The following is a 24,636-nucleotide window of genomic DNA, read 5'->3' on the forward strand; positions in this document are numbered from 1 at the left end:
GTTGCAGTATGTTACAAGAAAGTGATCCAGGAGCTTTAATTAATTTGATTTGCAGCATCCAGTCCCTGGAAAAAATGCCAAGGGTTCCTGTTGAGATTTTAATTATTTATTTATTTTAAAAGACATTTTATTTATTTCTCTCCCCTTTCCCCCCATTGTTTGCTCTTTGTTCCATTTGCTGTGTGTTCTTCTGTGTCTGCTTGCACCAGTTTCCTGTGGCACCAGGAAACTGTGTCGCTTTTTTGTTGTTGTTGCATCATCTTGCTGCATCAGCTCTCCTTGTGTGCAGCACTACTCCTGGGCAAGCTGCACTTTTTTTGTGTGTGGGGTGGCTCTCCTTGCGGGGTACACTCCTTGTGCATGGGGCTCCCCTATGAGGCAGACATCCCTGCACGGCATGGCACTCCTTGTGTGTGGCAGCACTGCGCATGGGCCAGCTCACCACACGGGTCAGGAGGCCCTGAGTTTGAACCCTGGACCCTCCATATGGTAGGCAGACGCTCTATCAGTTGAGCTACAACTGCTTCCCCTGTTGAGATTTTAACTTCTGGGTCTTTGTAGATGGGACCAGAACACTGTTAAAGACAAACAACTGGCTTAGAAAGGCACATTTTAAAAACAATTTCTTAGGTTTTGTGCTATTCATAAGACTACCTCTCAGAGCAAGATTTTGGCTACTTCTGTCTTTAAAGGTTAAGAATTTTGTTTTCTTATTTACAATTTGTGGTAGATTGATTTTCTCCAGTTCTTTATGCCCTCTTTATATTATTTCCATGCTTTTTGCCCTGCAGATTTGAAGTTCTTCTCACTGTAGGAGGAATATTCTTTCCTGCTCTGTTGATGTTGAGCTTGGCCATGAGAGTTGTTTTGGTCAATAAAACATTTAGGGATGGGAGGAGAGCAGAGACCTTTAATGGGCTTGTGTGGGTTGATCTGGATCTCTTGTTTTGGGAAGCTGTTGCTGCTAGGAGGGTGAGAAACACTTGAAGCAGCCCCAAACCTGAACTATGGCCAAGACCCACTGATCTGGAACCTGAAGCAGAGTCACTGAGCTGAGCCCACCCTAAATTAGTCAAACTGCAGTTGACCTGCAGACATGATGCACATGAGAACAAATACTAATTATTGTCATCTACCAAGTTTGAGGTGTTTGTTATGTATGAATATTGTAATAATAGTGCAATAAGGGAAGCGGACTTGGTCCAGTGGTTAGGGTGTCCGCCTGCCACTTGGGAGGTCTGCGGTTCAAACCCTGGGCCTCCTTGACCCGTGTGGAGCTGGCCCATGCACAGTGCTGATGCGTGCAAGGAGTGCCGCGCCACACAGGGTGTCCCCCACGTGGGGGAGCCCCATGCGCAAGGAGTGGGCCCCATAAGGAGAGCCACCCAGCGCAAAAGAAAGTGCAGCCTGCACAGGAATGGTGCCGCACACATGGAGAGCTGACACAGCAAGATGATGCAACAAAAAAAGAAACACAGATTCCCGTGCTGCTGACAACAACAGAAGCGGACAAAGAAGACGCAGCAAATAGACACAGAGAACAGACAACTGGGGCGGGGTCGGGGGAGAAGGGGAGAGAAATAAATAAATAAATCTTTTTTAAAAATAGTGCAATAATACAAACTAGGAACGTACTTTTACTTTTTTTTTAAGATTTATTTTTATTTATTTCTCTCCTCCGCCCTCCCCCCATCATCTGCTCTCTGTGTCTATTTGCTGTGTGTTCTTCTGTGTCCACCTGCATTCTTGTAGGCAGTGTCGGGAATCTGTGTCTCTTTCTGTTCCATCATCTTGCTGCGTCAGCTCCCCGTGTGTGCGGTGCCTCTCCTGTGTGCCTTTTTTTTTTTTTTTTTTGCGCAGGGCAGCTCTCCTTATGGGTGGCACTCCTTGTGCGTGGGGCTCCCCTATTCAGGGACCCCCCTGTGTGGCATGGCATTCCTAGCGCACAGGAGCACTGCGCATGGGCCAGCTTACCACATGGGTCAGGAGGCCCTGGGTACCAAATTCTGGACCTCCCATATGGTAGGCGAATGCTCTATCAGTTGAGCCACATCTGCTTCCCTGTACTTTTTTTTACTTTAGATTGTATACATACAATATAAGAATAAACAGTTTATATTCTTTTAAGATTTTTCTTTCCTAAGGAATTCTTTCAAAAAACAGTATGATTTTTGACCTTGCTTGTTTTAATTTCAGTCTTGAAATGAATCTTGCCAAGAATCTTCTTAACACTTAGGGATAGCCAGTTTTTTCAAAGACAGTTCCCTCTGGGATTTGAAATTGACAGCTGTACCACCTATTTCATCACAGCCATCACCATATGGAGTACCACAGGGAAACGAGGCAATTTGCTAAATGAGAATATACCCTCCTACTTGTAAAGTTCTTTTTCTTCCAAGGCCAAGAAGAAGTATCCCTGCTCCAACGATAGATAGGCTTATATTCATAATCCTTATTTGGAAAATCCTTTTCCAAAAAAACTCAATGTAGTCTCTGCCTTCCTGAAACAGAGGTCTCCAGACAACTAATTTGAGGGCTCCTTCCAATAAACTGCACTGTCTCTCTAAATCACTATCAGTGAAGAAATTTTCCAATTAAATTCCTATGATAGTCTCTCCTACAGCAATGAAATGAAATAGTCCAGATCCATGTATATCAACATGGGTAAATCTCAAAAGTAAAATGCCAATTGAAAATATTAAGATGTTAAATTATACATATCAAATATGCTATTTCTGTACTTTTTTTAAAAAAAAGATTTTATTCCTCCCCCACCTTGTTGTTTGTACTCACTGTCTGCTTTCTGTGTCTGTTGTGTGCTCTCTGTTTCTGCTTTTAGGAGGCATTGGGAAACAAACCTGGGACCTCACGTGGGAGGGAGGTGCCTGATTACTTGAGCCACATCTGCTCCCTACTTGTTGTGTCTCTCATTGTATCTCCTCATTGCATCATCTTGTTACATCAGCTTGCTGTCTTGCTTGTCTTCTTTAGGAGGCACCAGGAACTGAACCTGGGACCTCCCATGTGGGAGGTGGGCACCCAACTGCTTAAGCCACATCTGTTCCCCTACTTGTGTACTTTACTTTTTAAAAAATTTATTTCTCTCCTCTTCCCCGCACCCGCCCCCCCAGTTGTCTGCTCTGTGTCCATTCGCTGTGTGTTCTTCTGGGTCCACTTGTATTCTTGTCAGCGGCACCTGGAATGTATCTCTTTTTGTTGTGTCATCTTGCTGCATCAGCTCTCCCCGTGTGTGTGCAGTGCCATTCCTGGGCAGGCTGCACTTTTTTTTCACACTGGGCAGCTCTCCTTATGGGGCACACTCCTTGCAGGTAGGGCTCCCCTATGCAGGGGACACCCCTGCGTGACACGGCACTCCTTGCATGCATCAGCACTGTGCATGGGCCAGCTCCACATGGGTCAAGGAGACCTGGGGTTTGAACCTTGGACCTCCCATGTGGTAGGCGGACGCCCTATTCGTTGGGCCAAATCCACTTCCCTACTTGTGTACTTTAAAGAAACATAAAAAAAACAATGTAAGTTTTTCTTTTTTTTTTTTTTTTTTATCATTTTCTTTCAAAAGCTTTTATGGAGAGACAGATTGAGAGAGAGAAGGAGGGAGGAGGAGGTATAGTATGGAGGGGAAAATACTAACCCCTTGATAGTGGCTGTCTCTAGGAAGTGGGGAGGGGCTATAATACAAGGCTAAATGGGACTTTGGTAATGTCTGCAATCCTTTATTTATTTTAAACATGAATGGAAGCAAACTGAAAATCAATACTTGTTAATTCTGGGTGGGGGAAGTATGGATGCTTCCTAGACTGCTCTTTGCCCTTTTCTACAACTGGCACATTTCTTTTAAAAATTCTCTTTCTCCCCTATTCCTACAGAACTCTACTGGTATCATAAAACTTGTCTGCCTGCTTCCTATCGGTTCCTGCCCCATGTGTCTGTCTCCCCACCTGACCATGAGCTTCGGGAGCACTTGCCTAACAGCACTATGGCCCACTGTGCCTGGTGATCCATGATCCATTTGTCCATTCTGCTGACTGCCTGAGTGCCAGGGCTTGGCGAGTATCAGGGGAGGAGACTGTACACGAGCCCCGACCTCCTGAAGCTCACAGGGTAATGGGGGATCCTGACAGACAAGCAGTCAGTTCATACAAACTGGTGGGTACGTGGATTGAGGAAACATCCAGGAGGGGTGGCTTATAGGGAGGGGAGTGGTGGGGGCAGATTAGGCAGGGCCTGGGAAATGCCTAGAGATCTGAAGGGGAAGGAGTGGAGTCAGCCAAATAAAGGGGTGAGAGAAAGAGCGTTTCAGGCCAATGTAGAGTTTGTACAAAAGCCTCAAGGCAAGGAACAGCATGGAGAGACTGAGTATCTGAAAGGGATTTGGGGTAGTGGAATGTGAGAGGACATGGGGCTAGAGAGAGAGAAGGATTTTGTAGCACCATGTCACCATCAGGAGACTTCTCTTTGAACCTCAGTTTCCCCATCTATTAAATGAGGATTAAAAACAGTATCTATCTCATCAGATTGTTGTGAGGATTCGATGAGGTAATAAAATGTTCGGCACTTGGTCAGCACTCAGTAAATGGTGGCTACTATTATTTATTTAGGGAAGAGGGGAAAGCCATGGAGGGGTTTAAAGGGATTGTCTGATTAGGTCAAAATTGTGTTTTACAAAAACCACTTAGGCAAACAGCAGTAGGGGAAGGACAAGGGGTGCTGATCCAGGTGGACCTCTCAATCATGTGCTATCAACTTGACCTCAGCTGCTGCAACTCCAGGACCTTTTTTGGGGGGAGTGGGGGGGAGTGGGGGTGGTTTGCTCAGTTTGACCATTTCCAAGAGTCTGAGATTTAAAGTGCAAAAGCAGAGGGGAAAAATTTTCCTAAGATGACTCCCATCGGCCTCCACACCTGCCATCCCAGCACCTGCGTGCCCTGAACGGAGATGCAGGTTCCAGGTAGGGCTGCACGTACCTGCCTCACAGATAGGCGTCCCCACCCAACACCACCTCTGAACCCGGTATCTCATCAGCTGGCCCCACCCCGTCTGCGAGCTACAGCCAATCAGAGAGCCGGAGGCCAGCAGCCGCGCTCTGTAGACACAGAAGCCAGACCACGCCCGGTTCGACCTTCTGTGCCTGGGCAGAGCCATCCAGACCTGATGAGGAATAACTGAAGAACAGAATAGACTTAAGGTATCTTCAAATATGGAAAGAGCCATCAGGGTGAAGAGGAAACGGGGGGGTCTATGCAGCAACAGGATGGAAGAACCAGTCATTCACTCATGAAGTGTTTATTGCACTCCCACCATATATATCAAAACCCCAGGTGCCTGAGGACCCATGGTGAATTAAACAGTCTCTGGGGACTCTGGGGTGATGGTGTTGGAGTAGGCACACAGGGCTCAACTTTTTTTTTTTTTCAAAAACAATGAAGAAAGGGCAGAAAGCTGTTTGTGGAAGCTGCTTTGGAAATCAGGAGACCAGGAGAGTGCTGTACACTGTCCAGGAGGGTGAGGGACAGAGAGATGAAGAAGCCGACATGAAAACTATGAATTAATAGCCCCTGGGGCCGGAACATCACCTATCGCCTACCCACAAGGCAAATAGGCTGGATGAAACCTGTGGCAGTCAAATGAGAGCGGGAAAGAAGTCTTCCTCCCTGGGCAGAGGGAGGATACGGTGGAGGGTGGAGAGTGGATTCCCTTCAGTGAGTTTGGCCAGCAGAACCTGCCTTGAATCTCGGCATTGGCAACACCAGAATCACAGTGGAAGCTAAAACAGATACCTTTGTGGAAAGACTTGCTGCAGAGTGCCATCTTCTGGCAAGCCAGGCCCCTGAAGGAAGAATGCTTTTTGAACTTGCTCACGGCCCAGGCCCCTTGGATCTGAGCTGCCTGGCCCTATTTTTTTTTTTTTTTTCCTCTAAGATTTATTTATTTATTTATTCCTCTCCTTGTGGCTTGTTCCTTTCTTTTTCTTTTTTCTTTTTTTTTGCTGTCTCTTCTCTATGTCCATTCCCTGCACATTCTTTTTCTGTGTCTGCTTGTCCCCCTTTGTTGCGTCATCTTGCTGCGCCAGCTTCTCCATGGCCCACGGGCCGTCATTTCTCCGCGGTGCATGGGCCTGGCCCTATTTTCATAACTTAAGTTGGTAAATTTTAAAGTCTTAGAATAAGTTAAACCAAAAATCAAAGAAGAGCCATGAAACAAAACCACAACACAAGAGAGAAAAATTGAACATCAGAGAAAATTCACTAACATATTCAGATGTCTAGACATCAGCAAAAAATTACAAGCCATAATAAGAAACAGGAAGAGATGGCCCAGCCAAAGGAACAAACCCAAAAACCTGATGAGATACAGAATTTAGGACAACTAATCAATGATGTTCACACAAATCTCCTAAATCAATTAAAGGAGTTGAAGGAAAATATGGCTAAAGAGATAAAGGATATTAAGAAGACACTAGGGGAAGTGGCTCAAGCAACTGGGCTCCCGCCTACCACATAGGAGGTCCCTGGTTCAATTCCCAGTGCCTCCTAAAGAAGACAATGAGCTGGTGCAACAGGCAGGCACGGCAAGCTGACATAACAAGATGGCGCAACAAAAGACGCAAGAGGAAAAACATAATGAGAGACACAACTAAGCAGGGAATGGAGGTGGTTCAAGTGATTAGGCGCCTCCCTTCCACATCAGAGGTCCTGAGTTTGGTTCCCAGTGCCTCTTAAAGAAACAAAGAAGATGAACAGACACAGCAAGTGCAAACAAGGGGGTGGGAAGATACAAATAAAAATAAATCTTAAAAAAAAAAAAAGACACTGGGTGAGCACGAAGAACAATTTGAAAGCCTTCAAAGAAAAGTAACAGAGCTTATGGGAAAGAAAGACACATGGATGCGATTAAAAACCTATGGTGAGCCAGTGCCCTGCGCAAGTGAGTCCTCCATCAAGATGATGATGGATCAAAAGAGAGACAATGAGAGAGTCAAGGTGAAGTGCAGCAGAAAGCAAGAAATGAGGTGGTGCAATTGACAGGGAATCTCTTTCCCCATTAGAGGTCTCCAAGATCAAATCCTGATAAATCCTAAAGGAGAGAAAATTAGAAGAGAAGACAACACAAACAGCAAAACCAGCAGGGTGGGAGGATGGGAAGGGGGGATAAATAAATATTAAAAAAAAAACTCATTAGAGGTATGTAACAGCAGATTGAGATGGCAGAAGAATGAGCTAGTGAAATTGAGGACAGAACATTTGAACTTTAAAGGAAAGGTAAACAGACAGGAAAAAGAATGGAAAAAATTGAACAGGGTCTCAGGAAATTAAATGCAACATGAAACACACAAACATATGTTATCAGTGTCACATACATGAGAAGAGAATGGAAAAGAAGAAAGAATCAGGAAGCGGACTTGGCCCAGTGGTTAGGGCATCTGTCTACCACATGGGAGGTCTGCAGTTCAAACCCCGGGCCTCCTTGACCCGTGTGGAGCTGGCCCATGTGCAGTGCTGATGCGCGCAAGGAGTGCCGTGCCACGCAGGGGTGTCCCTGCGCAGAGAAGCCCCACGCGCAGGGGTGTGCCCTGTAAGGAGAGCCGCCCAGCGCGAAAGAGAGTGCAGCCTGCCCAAGAATGGCACCACACTCATGGAGAGCTGACACAACAAGATGATGCAACAAAAAGAAACAGATTCCCATGCCACTGACAACAACAGAAGCAGACAAAGAAGAACACGCAGCAAAAAGACACACAGAACAGACAACTGGGGTGGGGGAAGGGGAGAGAAATAAATAAATAAATCTTTTAAAAAATTATAAAAAAAAAAAGAATGTGTGAGGAAATAATGATAGAAAATTTCCCAACCCTTATAAAGGACATAAATATTAACATCCAAGAAGGACAATGTACCCCAAATAGAATAGATTTGAGTAGACCCACTCTGAGACACCTACTCTTCAGAATGACAAATACCAGAGATAAAGAGAGGATTCTGAAAACAGCAAGAGAAGAGCAATGCACCAGATACCAGCTCAATAAAACTAAGTGCCAAAGTTGCATTAGAAACCATGGAGGAGGGAAATGGACTTTGGCCCAGTGGTTAGGGCGTCCGTCTACCATATGGGAGGTCCACGGTTCAAACCCCGGGCCTCCTTGACCCGTGTGGAGCTGGCCATGCGCAGTGCTGATGTGCGCAAGGAGTGCTGTGCCACGCAAGGGTGTCCCCCGCGTGCGGGAGCCCCACGCGCAAGGAGTGCGCCGGTGAGGAAAGCCGCCCAGCGTGAAAAGAAAGTGCAGCCTGCCCAGGAATGGCACCGCCCACACTTCCTGTGCCGCTGACGACAACAGAAGCGGACAAAGAAACAAGACGCAGCAAATAGACACCAAGAACAGACAACCAGGGGAGGGGGGTAAATTAAATAAATAAATAAATCTTAAAAAAAAAAAAAAAAGAAAGAAACCATGGAGGAGAGAAGAAAGTGGTATGATGTATTTAAGAGAATGAAAGAGAAAAACTGCCAGCCAACACTTTTTTTTTTAAGATTTATTTTATTTATCCCCCCCCCCCCCCCCATTGTCTGCTGTCTGTGTCCTCTCCTTGTGTGTTCTTCTGTGTCTGTTTACACCATAAGTGGCACCGGGAAACTGCATCTCTTTTTTTTGCTGCATCATCTTGCTGCATCAGCTCTCCCTGTGTGCTGTGCCACTCCTGGGCAGGCTTTTTTTTTTTTCACGCTGGGCGGCTCTCCTTGCAGGGTGCACTCTTTGTGCGTAGAGCACCTCTACATGGGGGTGCCCCTGCGTGGCAGGGCACTCTTTGTGCACAGCAGCTCTGCACAGGGGCCAACTCACATGGGTCAGGAGGCCCTGGGTTTGAACCCTGAACCTCCCATAGGGTAGGCAGACGCTTTATCAGTTGAGCCACGTCCGCTTCCCAGTCAACACTTTTTTTAATTTCTCTCCCCTCCCCCCCCGCCCCCCAGTTGTCTGCTCTGTGTCCATTCACTGTGTGTTCTTCTGTGACCACTTCTATCCTTATCAGCGGCACCAGGAATCTGTTTTTTCTTTTTGTTGCATCATCTTATTGTGTCAGTTCTCTGTGTGTGCGGCACCATTCTTGGGCAGGCTGCACTTTCTTTCATGCTGGGCGGCTCTCCTTACGCAGCGCACTCCTTGTGCATGGGCCAGCTCCACATGGGTCAAGGAGGCCCGGGGTTTGAACTGCGGACCTCCCATGTGGTAGGAGGATTCCCTATCCATTGGGCCAAGTCTGCTTCCCCAGCCAACACTCCTTTATCTGGCAAAACTGTTCTTTAGAAACGAGGGTGGGTTTAAAATGGATAAACAAAATATGGTATATACATATGATGGAAAACTATGCTGCAGAAAGAAAAAATGAAATCGTGACACACATGATAACATGGATGAATCCTGAAGACATTATGCTGAGTGAAATAAGTCAGACACAAAAGGACAAATATTGCATGGTCTCATTAATATGAACTAAATATGAAGAAGAAGAGATAAAAACCTAGAGTATAGGTTATTAGGAGATAAGGTACACTGATGCTTAATGTATGTAGAAGTTTTAATTAACCTGACTGTCAAAGTGTGGAAATGGAGAGTTGATGATAACACATTATAATGATCAGCAACTGGTTTATAAAAGGGATTATGGCTGAAAAGGGTAAGCTAGGGATGTAAATGTCAATTGAAAGAGAGCTGGAGAATAATCCAGGGACTGAAAAACACAGCAAACCCAGAGGTAGATGAGAATTGTGGTTGATGATACAGATGCAAGAGTGTTCTGTGAGCTAGAGCAGAAGTATGTCAATATTGGAAGGTGGTGCAAAAGTGGGGAAGGATGGGAAAAATACAATTGGTGTGACCTATGGACTGTAGTTAACAGCAAGACTATAATATCTTTGTATCAACACCAAAGATGTACTATGTTCATAATTGGAGGGTATGGAAAAAGTGTGACAGATGTATGTTATAGACCGTGGTTGGTGATAAAAGGCTGATATTATCATCTTATAATTTGTAACATATGTCCCATCATGGTGTGGTATGCTGGTAAGGGGTGTTGTATGGGAATTCTACACATGTGCATGATTTTTTTCCAAGTTCACAACTTCTGTAAAAAAATATATTAAAAAAACAGTAACAGTAGTGTGAGTAGGGAAAATACACCAAATGTAAGATATGGACTGTAGTTAATAGTAATAATTTTACTATATCCTTTCATAATTTGTAACAAATGTATCACAACAATGCAAGGTGTTGGTGGTAGGGTGATGTATGGGACCCCTGTATGATGCTATGCATGTTTATTTTGTAAGTTCACAACTTTTACTATCACTTATTGTTTATATATGTTCATGTATGTATGATATACTTCAATAAAAAAAATGAGGGTGTGTTTAAAGTCTTTAAGGACAAACAAAAACTGAGAGAATATGTTACCAAAAGGCAAGAATTACAAAAGATACTAAAAGGAGTGCTGCAGCCTGACAGGAAAAGACAAGGTGAGGGACTCGGAGAAGATTTTAGAAATGACAATTATTAGTAAGGGTAATTTAAAGGGTAAAAAGACAGATATAACAATGGAAAGTCAAGGGATAAAATGGATGAAGTAAGTAATGCCATTACACTAATAACATTGAACATAATGGACTGAACTCCCTAATCCACAGATACAGATTGACAGAATGGACAAAAAAATATGAGCCATCTATATGCCATCTACAAGAGACTCACCTTAGATATAAGGGCACAATCAGGTTGAAAGTGAAAGGTAGGAAAAAGATATTCTATGCAAATCATATCTAAAAAGATCTTGAGTAGCAATACTAATATCAGCCAAAATAGATTTTAAATGCAAAACAATTTTAAGAGGTGATGAAGGTGATTAATAAAAGGGGCAATGCACAAAGAAGTAATAACTATAATCAATATTTATGCAACCAACCTGGTTGCCCCAAGATAAATGAGGCACACACTGGCAAAACTGAAGGGAGAAATAGATGTCTCTACAATAATAATTTGAATCTTTAATACATCACTTGCAGCATTGGATAGAACACCTGGACAGAAGACAAATAAGGAAACAGAGAACTTGACTAATATGATAAGTGAGCTAGACCTAACACATTTATAGAGCATTATACCCTAAAACAGTAGGATAAACATTCTTCTCAAGTGCTCATGGATCTTTCTATATCTAGAAAACCCTGAAAATTCCGTAACAAAGCTACTAGAGCTAATAGACAAGTTCAGCAAAGTGGCAGTTACAATATTAATTACATAAAAATCAGCAGAGTTTCTAAATACTACTGATGAGCAACCTGAGGAAATCAGAAAAAAATTTCATTTATAATAGTGACTAAAAGAATTAACTATTTAGGAATAAAATTAACCAAGGACATAAAGGTCCTGTATACAGAAGACTACAAAAACATTGCTAAAGGAACACTGAAGAAGACTTAAATAAATGGAAGGACATTCTGTGTTCATGGACTGGAAGACTAAATATCATTTAGATGTCAATTCTACCCAAACTGATCTACAGATTCAACACAATCCTAATAAAAATCTCAACAGGTTGTTTGCAGAAATGGAAAATCCAAACATCAAATTTATTTGGAAGGGTAAAGGGCCCCAAATAGTCAAAATGTCTTGAAAAAGAATGCAGTTGGAGGACTCTCACTTCCTGACTTGAAAGCACATTACTTAGCTACAATGGTGAAAACAACATGGCAGTGGCATAGAGACAGACTGACCAATGGAATGGAGTTACTAAGAAAGAGACCCTTACATGTACGGTCAAGTGATTTTTAACAAGGCTGTCAAGCCCACCCAATTAGGGCAGAAAAGTCTATTCAACAAATGTTGCAGGGAGAACTGGATATCCATGTCCAAAAGGAAGAAAGAGGACTCCTATCTCGCACTTTTACAAAAATTAATTCAAAATGGATCAAGGACCTGAATATAAAAGCTACAACCATGAAGTCCTAGAATAAACTGTAGGAAAACATCTTCAAGATCCTGTGGTAGGCAGTAGTTTCTTAAACCTTACACCCAAAGCATAAGCAACAAAAGAAAATAAAAGATAAATGGGACCTTCCTCAAAATTAAACACTTTCAGGCTTCAAAAGGCTTTGTCAAGAAAATAAAAAGGGGGAAGCAGACTTGGCCCAATGGATAGGGCCTCTGCCTACCACATGGGAGGTCCATGGTTCAAACCCTGGGCCTCCTTGACCCGTGGGGAGCTGGCCCAAACGCAGTGCTGATGCGTGCAAGGAGTGCCCTGCCATGCAGGGGTGTCCCCCACGTAGGGGAGCCCCACGCGCAAGGAGTGCGCCCCATAAGGAGAGCCACTCAGCGCGAAAGAAAGTGCAGCCTGCACAAGAATGGTGCCGCACACATGGAAAGCTGACACAGCAAGATGACACAACAAAAAGAAACACACATTCCCCGTGCCACTGATAAGGATAGAAGCAGTCACAGAAGAACACAGCGAATGGACACAGAGAGCAGACAACTGGGGGGGGAGGAGGGGGAGGGGAGAGAAATAAATAAAAAAAATCTTTTTTATAAAAGTAAAAAGGCAGCCTACTAGAAAAAAATATTTGGAAATCACAAATCTGATAAGGGTTTGATATCCACATTGTAGAAGGAGATCATACAACTCAATGATAAAAGGGCAAGCAACCCAATTTAAAAATGGGCAAAAGACTTGAACAAACATTTCTCCAAGGAGGAAATACAGATGGCCAAAAATAACATGAAAAAATGCTCAGCATTACTAGCTATTAGGGAACTGCAAATCAATTCTATAAGGAGATACCATTTCACACCTTATAAAATGAACTTTGTTAACAGAAAAGTATGTGCTGGAAAGGATATGGAGACATAGGAACACTCCTTCACTGTTGTGGGAATGTAGTATGGTCTAATCTCTGTGGAAGACAGTTTGGCAGTACCTCAACAAGCTGAATATTGAAATGCCGTATGATTCAGCAATCCCATTATTAGGAATATAATCAGAAGAACTGAAAGCAAGGATACAAACTGACATTTGCACTCCAATATTCATAACAGCGTTATTCACAATTGCTAAAATATGGAAAGAACCCAAGAGTTCATCAACCAAATGAATGGATAAACAAAATGTGGTATATACATACAATGGGATTCTATTTAGCTGTCAGAAGAAATAAAACCAGGATACTTATGAAAACATGGATGGACCTTGAGGACATTATGTTGTGTGAAATAAGCCAGACACAAAAGGGCAAATATTGCATGTTTTCACTAGTAAAAACTAAGAACAATGAGTGAACTCATGGTGTTAAACTCTAGAACATAGGTTACTAGGAAATAGAAGTGGGTTGAGAATGCTAGTTGATGTTTAATGTACAGACTTTTTTTTTTAAACATTTTTTATTTATCTCTTCCCTTCCCCTCCCCGCCCCAGTTGTCTGCTGTCTATGTCCATTCTCTGTGTGCTCTTCTGTGACCATTTCTATCCTTATCAGTGGCATGGGAAATCTGTGTTTCTTTTTGTTGCGCCATCTTGCTGTGTCAGCTGTCCGTGTGTGCGGTGCCATTCTTGGGCAGGCTGCACTTTCTTTCATCCTGGGTGACTCTCCTTGAGGGGCGCACTCCTTGCATGTGGGGCTCCCCTATGCAGGGGGCACCCCTGCGTGACATGGCACTCCTTGTGCGCATCAGCACTGCGCATGGGCCAGCTCCACATGGGTCAAGGAGGCCCAGGGTTTGAACCATGGACCTCCCATGTGGTAGGCAGATGCCCTATCCACTGGGCCAAGTCCACTTCCCTACATAGGATTTTATTTTATTTTTTTTAAGAATTGAGTGTTTTCTTTACTTTTTAAAAAAGATTTATTTATTTCTCTCTCCTCCCCCCCGCCCCGGTTGTCTGTTCTCTGTGTGTCTATTTGCTGTGTCTTCTTTGTTCGCTTCTGTTGTTGTCAGCGGCACGGGAATCTGTGTTTCTTTTTGTTGTGTCAGCTCTCTGTGTGTGCAGCACCATTCCTGGGCAGGCTGCACTTTCCTTCGCCCTGGGCGGCTCTCCTTATGGGGCACACTCCTTGCATGTGGGGCGCACTCCTTGCACATGGGGCGCATCCTTGCATGCGGGGCGCATCCTTGCGTGTGGGGGTCCCCTACGTGGGGGACACCCCTGTGTGGCAGGGCACTCCTTGCACTCATCAGCACTGCACATGGGCCAGCTCCACACAGGTCAAGGAGGCCTGGGGTTTGAACCGCTGACCTCCCATGTGGTAGACGGATGCCCTAACCACTGGGCCAGGTCTGCCGCCTACATAGGCTTTTAAATAAGGTTTATTTAATTGTGGAAAATGGTTGCTGGTAACACAAATAGTGAGTATAACTAACACTGCTGATTCATAAATGTGATTGTGGCTGAAAGAGATAGGCTGAGGACATAAATGTCAATTGAAAGGCAGCTTGAACTTTATTGGAATTGTAGTTGGTGCTGGGGTTTAAGATATATGTAGGGGATTTGAATCTCTGGACTGATATTATGACACCCAGGCCCAGAGCCTCAACAGACTTCAGCTCCTACACTTTGATTTATTGGACTTACCCCACTCAGCTAACATCGAGTTGAAGAAGGTCAACCACCACAGCATGGAGCCTAGTGTCTACAACTGAAAGCAGGAGGAGTGCATCCAGTATCCATGTGGAATCTAAGCCCCCACTTGACATAGATGTGCAATGGACACAACCAATCCAATGTCCACAGAGAAAATGTGGAATGGGTGTGGGAAGGGTAGCCATGGTGGCTGCTGGGTTTGGGGAATGGGAGGAAGAGATGAGATGTGGAGGCGTTTTTGGGACGTGGAGTTGTCCTAGGTGGTGCTTCACGGACAATTATGGGACATTGTAGATCCCCCCAGGGCCCACTGGATGGAACGTGGGAGAGTGTGGGCTATGATGTGGACCGTTGACTATGGGGTGCAGTGATGCTCAGAGATGTACTTGCCGGGTGCAATGGATGTGTCACGATGACGGGAGAGAGTGTTGCTGTGGGGGGAGTGGGGGGTGAGGGCGGTGGGGTTGAATCGGACCTCATATTTTTTTAATGTAATTTTTAAAAATAAATAATTAAAAAAAAGGTAGCTTGAGGATAATCTAGGGACTGTATACATAGTGATTTTGATGGTGGATTATTGTGGTTAATAGTGTAAGAATGTGCCTCTTTTACAAAGTGTTAAGAATATGGTGATATAGGGGAAAATTACAACTAATGTAATTTATGGATGATAGTTAACAGTAATATTATAATTTGCAGCCTTGGGAAAAAAGGTGTTTCAGTACTAAGGGACAATTGGGGGGCTTTAAGGGGGTATGGGATTTTTCCTTTTGGAGTAATGAAAACGTTCTAAAATTGGCTTAAGTGATGACAGCACAACTTTGTGATGAAAATGAGAACCACTGAGTATACACTTTGAATGGACTGTATGGGACTGCATGGGACTGTGTAACACAGGGAATCCAGTAGTAGAAGATGGACTATGGTTAACAGAACAAATATGAGAGCATAGTCTCATGAATGATAACAAATATACAATACTAATCAGGGTGTTAATAGGGTAGGTTGGGGGAAAAATACACTAAATATAATTAACTAAAAAAACAGTTAACAGTAATATTTTGACAATGTTCTTTCATAGTTTGTAACAAATGTTTCACAACAATGCAAGGTGTCGGTGGCAGCATGATGTATTGGGAGGCCTGTATGATATGCATGTTTGCTTTTTAAGTTCACAACTTTCACTATACACTTGTTTGCGTATGTTCATGTATGAATGATATACCTCAATAATTAAAAAAAAAAAGACAGTCTAAGTCATTTACAGGATATATGGTTAAAAGGCAATACTTTTTTTTTTAACGAATGACTGTATCCCACCATATTTACACTCTACCTTCTAGGCAGTACCCCTAGCAAGGTAGGATGTTGCTAAAACATGAAATGTATTTTCTCCCCTGAGTTTACAACTTTTTTATTTCCTAGCCATGGGAGAAAATAAACTGCACTACTTAAAAAAATCATACCTAAAATATTTGTTCAGTAATGTTACCTAATTTCACTGGGGATGACTTATATCCAAAATGACTCTTGGCTATTTCCAAATATCAAATTCCCTCACAAGAGATGATTTGCCACCACTAAATAATTTAAAAGTTCTCTGAAGGCTCCAAAGGTTATTCTAAATGTAGCATTCTCCACATTCTCAACACTGGGCAGTTGTCAGGAAATGGTGACCACTCTGAAAGGAGAATGCTTGTTGTGATGTACAACTGTGGAAAGTCTATTGAAAATATAACCTCCTATCATCACTGGTAAAACTTTAACTTATTACCAAGTTAATAATAATAATACTAATAATAATAGCCTTGAGAGTTACTTGAAAGGTTTTCAAAAAAAAATTTTTATTTTCATAAATTAACACACACAGCGGTGGGAATTTTAGAGTCACAAACTACCAAACAGAAAAGAAACTGCAGGGGCAATCATGTATGCCAAAGTTACCAAAAATGTACAAATTTCACTGAACTATTGACCATGATAATATATAAACATTTCAGGCAGCTATTTACTGGCCCAGACCAGCCCAAGGAGGTGCAGAGGCCTCTTACCAAGATTTCAAATCCAATTCAGCACCAGAGAGGGGCTTGTGAAAACACACAATTGGCAAGCATTAAATCTAAGAATATGCTGTGCTAGATGTGGGTTATATGGGGACCCCCGCTTTATGATCCAAGTAGTTTTTGCTGCTCAATTTGTGGTTAGATGGTAGTCATTAAACTTTTTGATTTTAGTAAAATCAAATCTTTCTCCCTAGCCAGCTTATATAAGACATTCAATTCTGGCAAGGAGCCCTTCCCCTGCATGAATCTAGGAAAGGCTACTCTGCACCTCTGGCCAATTATTTATACTTTGGATACAGCCACCCACAATGTGGTATTTAAGGGGTCCTTTCCATGATACCAGGAGAAAAGCTTACTGGAACAAAACAAAACAAAACAAAACAAAACAAAATAAAATCCCCAAGGGAATTAAAGAAAGCACCAACTGCAGACTTTCCCCCCTCTGGTAATGGGAGAAAACTATCATTGCCTAAAAGTTGGTCTTTCACGGATCTTAATGTATTTAATGGGATTGATTATGAGATGGAATTCCAGCCTGGAGACAGAGCGAAGGCTCTGCATTCCATTAGGCCACACCAAAGCCCTGGATTTACTTTTGCAGTCCTACACAGTCCACTTCTCTTAGCCTGGTGGGCAGGAATGAGCCATGGTGAAGTATGCCCAGAGAATGGGATTTGGAACTTATCTCAGGTTGGCTCTAATGCCCACGCAAAAGACCCTTTCAGGCAAAAGTGTGACAAAGAGTCATGATTTCACAGCTCTAGGAGGAGCGCTGAGTTTTGGGATTCACAGCATGAGTTTCTGAGCTCTTCAGGCTCTGAGTAAGGCAAACACTACCTGTCTTTCCACTGTACCTCCCTCAGTTGTAGCTCTTAAGAGTAAGGTCAGTAAGAAAAAGTGGACATAATCTGCTTTAACATGTGATGAGGTATGTTCAAACTAATGGAGAAATGAAACAGGAAAAGAGATCAAAAACAAAAAAAGGAAAAGAAGAGGATGGGATGGAGGAAGGGAAAGCCAAATACAGCTAAAAACTGAAAGATGGGGAAAAAACCATAGTTGAAAGTTTCAGTGAGAAGCTGATGGGCAGAACCCTGACAGGACCTGAGATTTCTCCTCTCTTTCCCATATTAAAAACTTTAAACTTCTGGAAGTGAGTGAGAGTTGAGTAAGCTATCACGTGGGGTGGGAAGTCTCCATACTGGAAACTTATCAATTCTTGTACAGAACCAAACCTCCTGTACTTCTGGGCAGGTGGCATGTCAGCAGCTAGCTAAGGTGCCCCCTCGTGAGCGGGCACCACAGGTTCTGAAGGACCACTGACAGCACTGCAGTGGGTGAGGTCCGTGGCTAAACAGGAAGTTAAGACAGGTGTGGCTGATAGATGGGTTGGGCGATAAACCCATGTGTCAACTTCAGGCAAGAAATTTCAAGTTTGCAGTGGGGGTCCTGTTAACTTTGGATGGTGGAAGAGTTCTAGCCAGAGGATAGGCCAAGAAGTTCAAGGACCCGTAGGGTTAGCCTCAGAGCAGCTCTCCCCTTCATTCCTAGGGCAAGGAAAGACTGGTAGGGTTTTCTAAGAACCCTGGTCTCCGTTTCCTCCAATCCTCCACTTCTAGACACTAATCTTCCAAATCACTGCTCCTGGCCTTTATTTGAGTGGCACATCTATAACAGGCAAACTTGAAATCGTATCTCTGTGATGCTGGTGATACCCCTGCTGTGCCCACCTCAACTTCAGTCTGCTGGATGGCATAGCTGCCACACTGCTGACTCGTCTACACTGGAGATGCAGCTGGCCAACAGGCCTCTGTCAACTCACTGGTAGCAAGTAAGCTGCCCAGCAGGAGTTCCCCCAAAAATATTTGTACAAGGGCACAATGTATTACTCATCCCACTCCCCAAAGCAAAAAGACCAAGAGAAGCATTTAGCGTCCAAGAACCCTGTCCCAGGAAAGGAGAGGTATTGAGGTGAAACACAGGTTGTGTCTAGACAGTCTGGGCAAAGTGGATGTAGAATGGCAGAATCTGGTTAGCATCACTGAGAGCTGGTGAAAAAACCTGGCTCTCTTCTCTCCTACTAGGCCATGACCTTAGAAGCCTCTGTGGATGATCATGTATGGACTTCAGTCATCCTAATGCTATGCCTGAGACAGTGGGCCTCCAGACAGATGTGGCACATTCTCTTTTCTGCTCATGTCATGCTCCAGTGGGGCACAGACTGTCAACCTGCAAAGGAAAGGCACACGGAAACCCCCCCACCCCCACCCCCTATCTCCCTGCCCACTAACAAATGTGGAAAGAAAAGAAACCTGGAGAGACAGCCAACATTGTAGGACAGCACCATTCACTCTTCTCTAACAAACTGACATGAAAATGTCTCTGGAGCTTCGACAGTTCCCACCTGCTGCTTCCTAGCAGTGGCTCCTAGGAGGATGGAAAGAGGTGACCAGTGTCCTGGGGCAGGAGAGCTGGACTTAGCATTCCACTCACTGAACAAGGAATGTTAATTCTCTGAACTCTTGTTTTTCTTTAGGGGGGAGGGGGAGAAGAAGGCAGGGAGAGAAGTGAGAGAGCAGACAAAATGCAAGGGAAGGAAAGGAGAGGGAGCAGAGCAGGGCACATAGGGAGTCACTGGAAAAGGAATGAAACATCTAGGTCTGCTGACCCACAGCATTCTTCTGCGCACAGGCTCCTGCAGGCAAAAATGCAGACACTCAGTTAACTCTAGCATTCTACAAAATTTCCAGTAGGTATGACACAGGAGCCCAGAGTACAAACAACATGCCCTCAAGAAGGCTCGCCGTGGAATTTCATGATCCAACTGCAATAATGCACACCTGGACGTGAACTTCCACCTGGTCCCCTCTCCAACCCATAAAGCAGGCTGCTCTGAGAGCCATAGACATTTGGGGTTGGACTTTATCACCACCCGAGCTGTTGTACTAAACCTTAACACTCCACCATTTCAGATAAAACTCGCCATTTCAGATAAAACTCACTAAAATCCATACCCAATCTTGGTATTTTAAAAAAATGACTGGGAGACACACCTGCTCTTATGTATGTCATTAAAATAAATATATCTACTTAGTGGGCAAGAATGAGAACCCATATAAAAAGTGTTCCCCTCTAATGAGCTACACTAGAAGCTGGAGATGGGGAAAGGATTGCTTGAAACATGTGAATGGGAAAAGGTCTCTCCATTGTCCCATGCCATGCACCAATAAACTGGGTTAAATGCCTATCATATATTCTTAAGACATATACTGTCTTCTCCTTAATGTCTTAAAGAAACTGTTTTAAAATCACATTTAAAGGCTCCGAACATGCAGCAATAATACAAAAAAAAAAAAAAAAAAAAAAGAAAGAAAAAAGAAAAGAAAAACGGAAGGGGATAAAAAAATGAAAATAACACCACAACATTAAAAAGTGCAACTTACTTCGAATGGGGCCTGGATGGGCTCCTCTGGCACTAGTGACTCACAGTCACAGAGGGGAGGAAATGACGAGGAAAAGCCACACAGACATACATACACACAAGTGCATGTGTGCGCATGCACGCGCACGCGCACACACACACACACACACACACAAAGATTCTGCGCAGGCAGATTTACTCAAAGGATTAGAAAACACAACAGCTCATCTTTCCTCAACTACTAACATGAGCCATTGAGACCCCAAAGGACAGGATGCCAGGGCCACCTCCCTAGTCCACGCTTCTAATTAATCTTGGTCTAGCACCACCGTAAACAATGCGGAACTTTCATATGGACGTGCAAATGTTGTGAGTCCTTGGAATTCTAGTGTTACTTAAGATACGTTGTTTCCTCCTCCTGTGGATGGCAGAGATCAGAAGGAGGAAGCCAGTTGTCATTCAGGATCGTCTCCAGGAGAGAAAGGGAGCATTCCTGAGGTGCGACGCTCAGTAGGAGAAACAGAGGACCCTCTTTCAACAGTCACTAAAATGTTTGCACCTTGAAATAGGTAAAAGTTAGCGGACTTCATTTTTGAGTGGTTTGGGCAGTAGGGCAAAATCAGGCAACCTCTTCCAAGAGGTCCAGAAAACCTAAATTGAGACAGCCCCTCCCAAACAGAATTGTTTCTCAACAACCTGATGATTGCTCCTGTTCTTCTTCCTGGGCAAAGAAGGTCTCCAGTTCCATTAGTTTCTGAATCAAAAGAGCATCTAGCTCTCGACTCTGCAGTGCTGCCTTCTGGGCCCTGGTAAAACTGCCTGCCACCTTGACTTTACCACGGGCTCTCCTCTTTCGTGGGACTGTGAAATCCTGAAACTCTAGAACTCTCTTCCGCTTCTGTTGGCTGATTGAGATTAGCGTACCATTGCGTTCCTTAGGTTCCTCAAAGATGGTCTCCAAACACCTAAAGATGGAGGACAAAACGGAATTACCAGCACTACTTGAGTCTGACCCATTTGACTCAGCAACCAGGTCTCCAAAACCCTTATTCTCAATGGGGGCTGAAAGTTACTTGCACTAACAAACAACTCCGTACTCAACTGTTTTCTCTGGACAGGGTCTATTTTGTTTGTGAATAAAATGAATATTTATGAATGTGGAATACACATACGTGGTGAAAAATTCAAAATGTACAAAAGGATTTAGAATAAACATGAGATCCACCCCCACAGGTAACAGCATTAACACTTCTTCGTGTCTCCCCCCATCCCTCAAGTCATTCAATGGACAGATGAGCATAAATACACAGGCACTATCAAAGGTTGGCCCTTTTCTGTAAAGGGCCAGATCATAAATATTTGAAGCTTTATGAGGCACAGAGGTCTCTACCCCATATTCGTTTTTGTCTCCTCTTTATAACCCTTTAAAAATGCAAAAAAACTTTCTTAGCTTACTGGATTTGGCCTATGGGTTGCTGATCCATGGCATAGATACTTCATTTTAAAATTTTTTACTCAAATGGTAGCAAACCACACACACTGTCCTGTGTACCATGCCTCTTTGACCTAACAGTACCCTTTAGTATACAGGTGTTGGATTCATTCTTTTTATTTAATTGTTATACAATATATTCCATTATAAGGATGGACACTAATTTAACCAGGACCCTCTTAAGGTGGTTTCTAGTCCTTTACTATTTAGCAATGCTGCAATGAATAGCCATATACAACTGTCTCAGTGCACAAATCCAAACACATCCTAGAATTCCTCCTGGTACAGCCTCCAAAGACATCCTCTAAAGACAAATGAATGTTCATGTACTTGAACTAAATTCAGATTCAAAAGTAAAACTATATTTGGGTTGTGAGGTGTATTTGAAGATTAGTGATTAGTCTTCAGAAAGACAGCATATCCGGGAAACGCTAAGAACTAAAAGGAAACTACATTTTCTATACCTACATAACCCAATACACATTTCATCCAACCCCCCCCACAACCCCAGTTCAAGTGTGGGTAATGAAAAATATCAATCCTACTTACTTCCAAAACCCAAAATTGGCCAAACTGATCATAAACCCCCTCTGAAGTGAAAGGACTAGAGATTTACATCAATTATTTCAGAAGTCTTCCCACCCTATTATTTCCCAGCCATATATACTTACCTGTTTGCAGGAGGGGACTTATAATTCTTGTTGGTATATATTTCCTCTAAACTAAACTCCTTCTTCTTTAGCCTGAAAGAAGAAAAAATAAATTCTTCATGCTCTCAAGAGAAGATTGGATCCTCAACTCTAATTTCCATTTTTTTGACCTATGACTTATAAAAGAAGTGCTGATTTCCAAACATATTGAATATTATAATTATCTCTTAGCTTATGAATTTCTAACTTAAGTACATTTTAATCAGAGAATATGGTTTGTATGCCAATTCTTTAAAATTTGGTAAAACTGTTTTATAGCCCAGTAATGTTCTGTGAGACTATGACTGTCCATGTGAGTATAAATGCCTTTTTTTTTTTTTTAAGGTACCAGGGTCAGGGATTGAACCCAGGGACCTTGTAAGTGGGAAACTGGAGTTCAACCACTGAGCCATACTGGCTCCCCTGAGTAGGTCATTTTTGTTTCTTTGCTTGTTGTTTTTGTTTTTAGGAGGCATGAGGAACTGAACACGGGACCTCGCATGTGGGAAGGAGGCACTTAACCGCTTGAGCCACATCCACTCCCCAGAAATGTCTTTTAATATTATGGCAGAGAAATGTACTGCTCACTCGATATCAAGCCTCCCTCACCTCCCCATTTCTCTAGCCCTTCAGGCTAGGTAGGGTCATGTGCTTAGTCAGGCAAAAGGACTCTGAATGGAAGTGAGGTTTGTAACTTCTGGATCAAGGCTTATAAGCGCTGGCATGACCACTGGTGCTCTCTCCTTACCCTGGAGACCTGGAAACAATTTTGATGCAAGCTGCCTGGATCTCTAAGCTGTTATTTAAAGAAGTTATCTTGGAGGCTGTCAGAACTTCAGAAGCTTTTGTGTGAACGAGAAATAGGCTTTTTTGTTAAAGCACAGACAGGGGAAAAAAGAGTCTAGGGGAGTGGGTGTACCTCAGTGGTTGAGTGCCTGCTTCCCATGTACAGGCTCTGGGTTCAATCCCTGGTACCTCTTAAAAATAAATAAGGGGAGTGGGGCATATGGAAATCCCCTATTTTTTGTGTGTGACATTTGTGTAACCTAAGAATCTTTTAAAAAATAATTTTATCCTAAAAAAAAAAAAAGTCTACATTTTTAAAGATTTTTTTGCTTGAGAGGGGTGCATAAAATCTTTGCAGCTGGCATTTTTGCTTTACATATATTTTTTTGTTTTGTTCTTATTATTTTGCTTTACATAGTTTAGGATATGCTATTAGGTGCCCCCAAGTTTAGAAATATTACAACTTATTAGTGAATTAAAAAAAAATTATTATGTCTGACCCATCTTTACCACACTATTAATGTTGTTTAGTCTTAAAGTTTACTTAGGGGGAAAAGATGTGGCTTAAGTGACTGGGCTCCTGTCTACCACATGGGAGGTCTGGGCTTCGATTCCCAGGGCCTCCTAGTGAAGGCAAGCTGATCCACACAGCGAGTTGGCCTGAGCAGTGAGCTGGCCCATGCAGAGTACTGGCCCACGTAGAGTGCTGGCCTGCGCAGCAAGGTGGCCTAAGCAAAGAGCTGGCGCGACAAGATGACACAACAAAAAGAGACACAGAAGAGAGACAATAAAAGACATAGCACACCAGGGAGCTGAGGTGGTGTAAGAGATTGAGCACCTCTACCCCACTCTGGAAGGTCCCAGTTCCTGGTGCTGCCTAAAGAGAAGACAAGCAGACACAGAACACACAGCAAATGGGCAGAGGAGGGGAGGGGGAAGGAGGAATAAATAAATGTCTTTTTTTCCTTTTTTAAAGTTTATTTAGGATGACATTTGCCACTCAAGGTTCTCCTCCACTTTCCTTATCTTTTCCATTCAAATATTGTGGTAAGTTTTAGATGTGTAACAATATGTAACTGGATTTTCTTTTCTAGGCTGCCAATTTCCAACTTATAGAATTTAGTACATTTACACTTATTGGGATTGATATAATTGATTTTTTATCTATTATATCTTTTTTGGTCCCACCTTTTCAATGTTTTTTTCTTCCCTTTGACTTCTTTCCCTCTCTCCCAACTTGACATTTATACACTCTACTTCCATTATTTTGTTACCAAGAATTTTTAAAAAATTTTTAATTTTTAATTTATTTCTCTTACACCCTCCAAGTTGTCAGCTCTCTATGTCCATTCGCTGTGTGTTCTTCTGTGTCAGCTTGTATTCTCGTCAGCAGCACCTGGAATCTGTGTCTCGTGTTGTTGAGTCATCTTGCTCAGCTCTCCATGTGTGTGGCGCCATTCCTAGGCAGGCTGTACTTTTTTCACGCTGGGTGGCACTCCGTGCGCATGGGGCTCCCCTATGCGGGGGATACCTGAGT

General features: G+C 43.2%; 1 protein-coding gene and 1 long non-coding RNA gene across 5 annotated transcripts in view; one reads left to right on the forward strand and one right to left on the reverse strand.

The window, feature by feature from the left end:
* Positions 1 to 24,636, forward strand: part of LOC131274606 (uncharacterized) — a 63,562-nt gene that overhangs the window by 28,093 nt on the left and 10,833 nt on the right. The window lies entirely within an intron of this gene.
* PRR14L (proline rich 14 like) overlaps positions 16,468 to 24,636 on the reverse strand; it is a 79,310-nt gene continuing 71,141 nt past the window's right edge. For all 4 annotated transcript variants that reach the window (XM_058281701.2, XM_058281698.1, XM_058281704.2 and 1 more), the window contains 2 exons: positions 22,296 to 22,367; positions 16,468 to 21,097 (listed from right to left, as the gene is read on the reverse strand). In XM_058281701.2, the coding sequence (XP_058137684.1) occupies positions 20,821 to 21,097; positions 22,296 to 22,367 (349 nt within the window). In that variant the 3' untranslated portion in view covers positions 16,468 to 20,820. The remainder of the gene's footprint in view (positions 21,098 to 22,295; positions 22,368 to 24,636) is intronic.

Source organism: Dasypus novemcinctus, chromosome 19 (assembly GCF_030445035.2).
Source record: "Dasypus novemcinctus isolate mDasNov1 chromosome 19, mDasNov1.1.hap2, whole genome shotgun sequence".
Classification (NCBI taxonomy): Eukaryota; Metazoa; Chordata; class Mammalia; order Cingulata; family Dasypodidae; genus Dasypus; species Dasypus novemcinctus.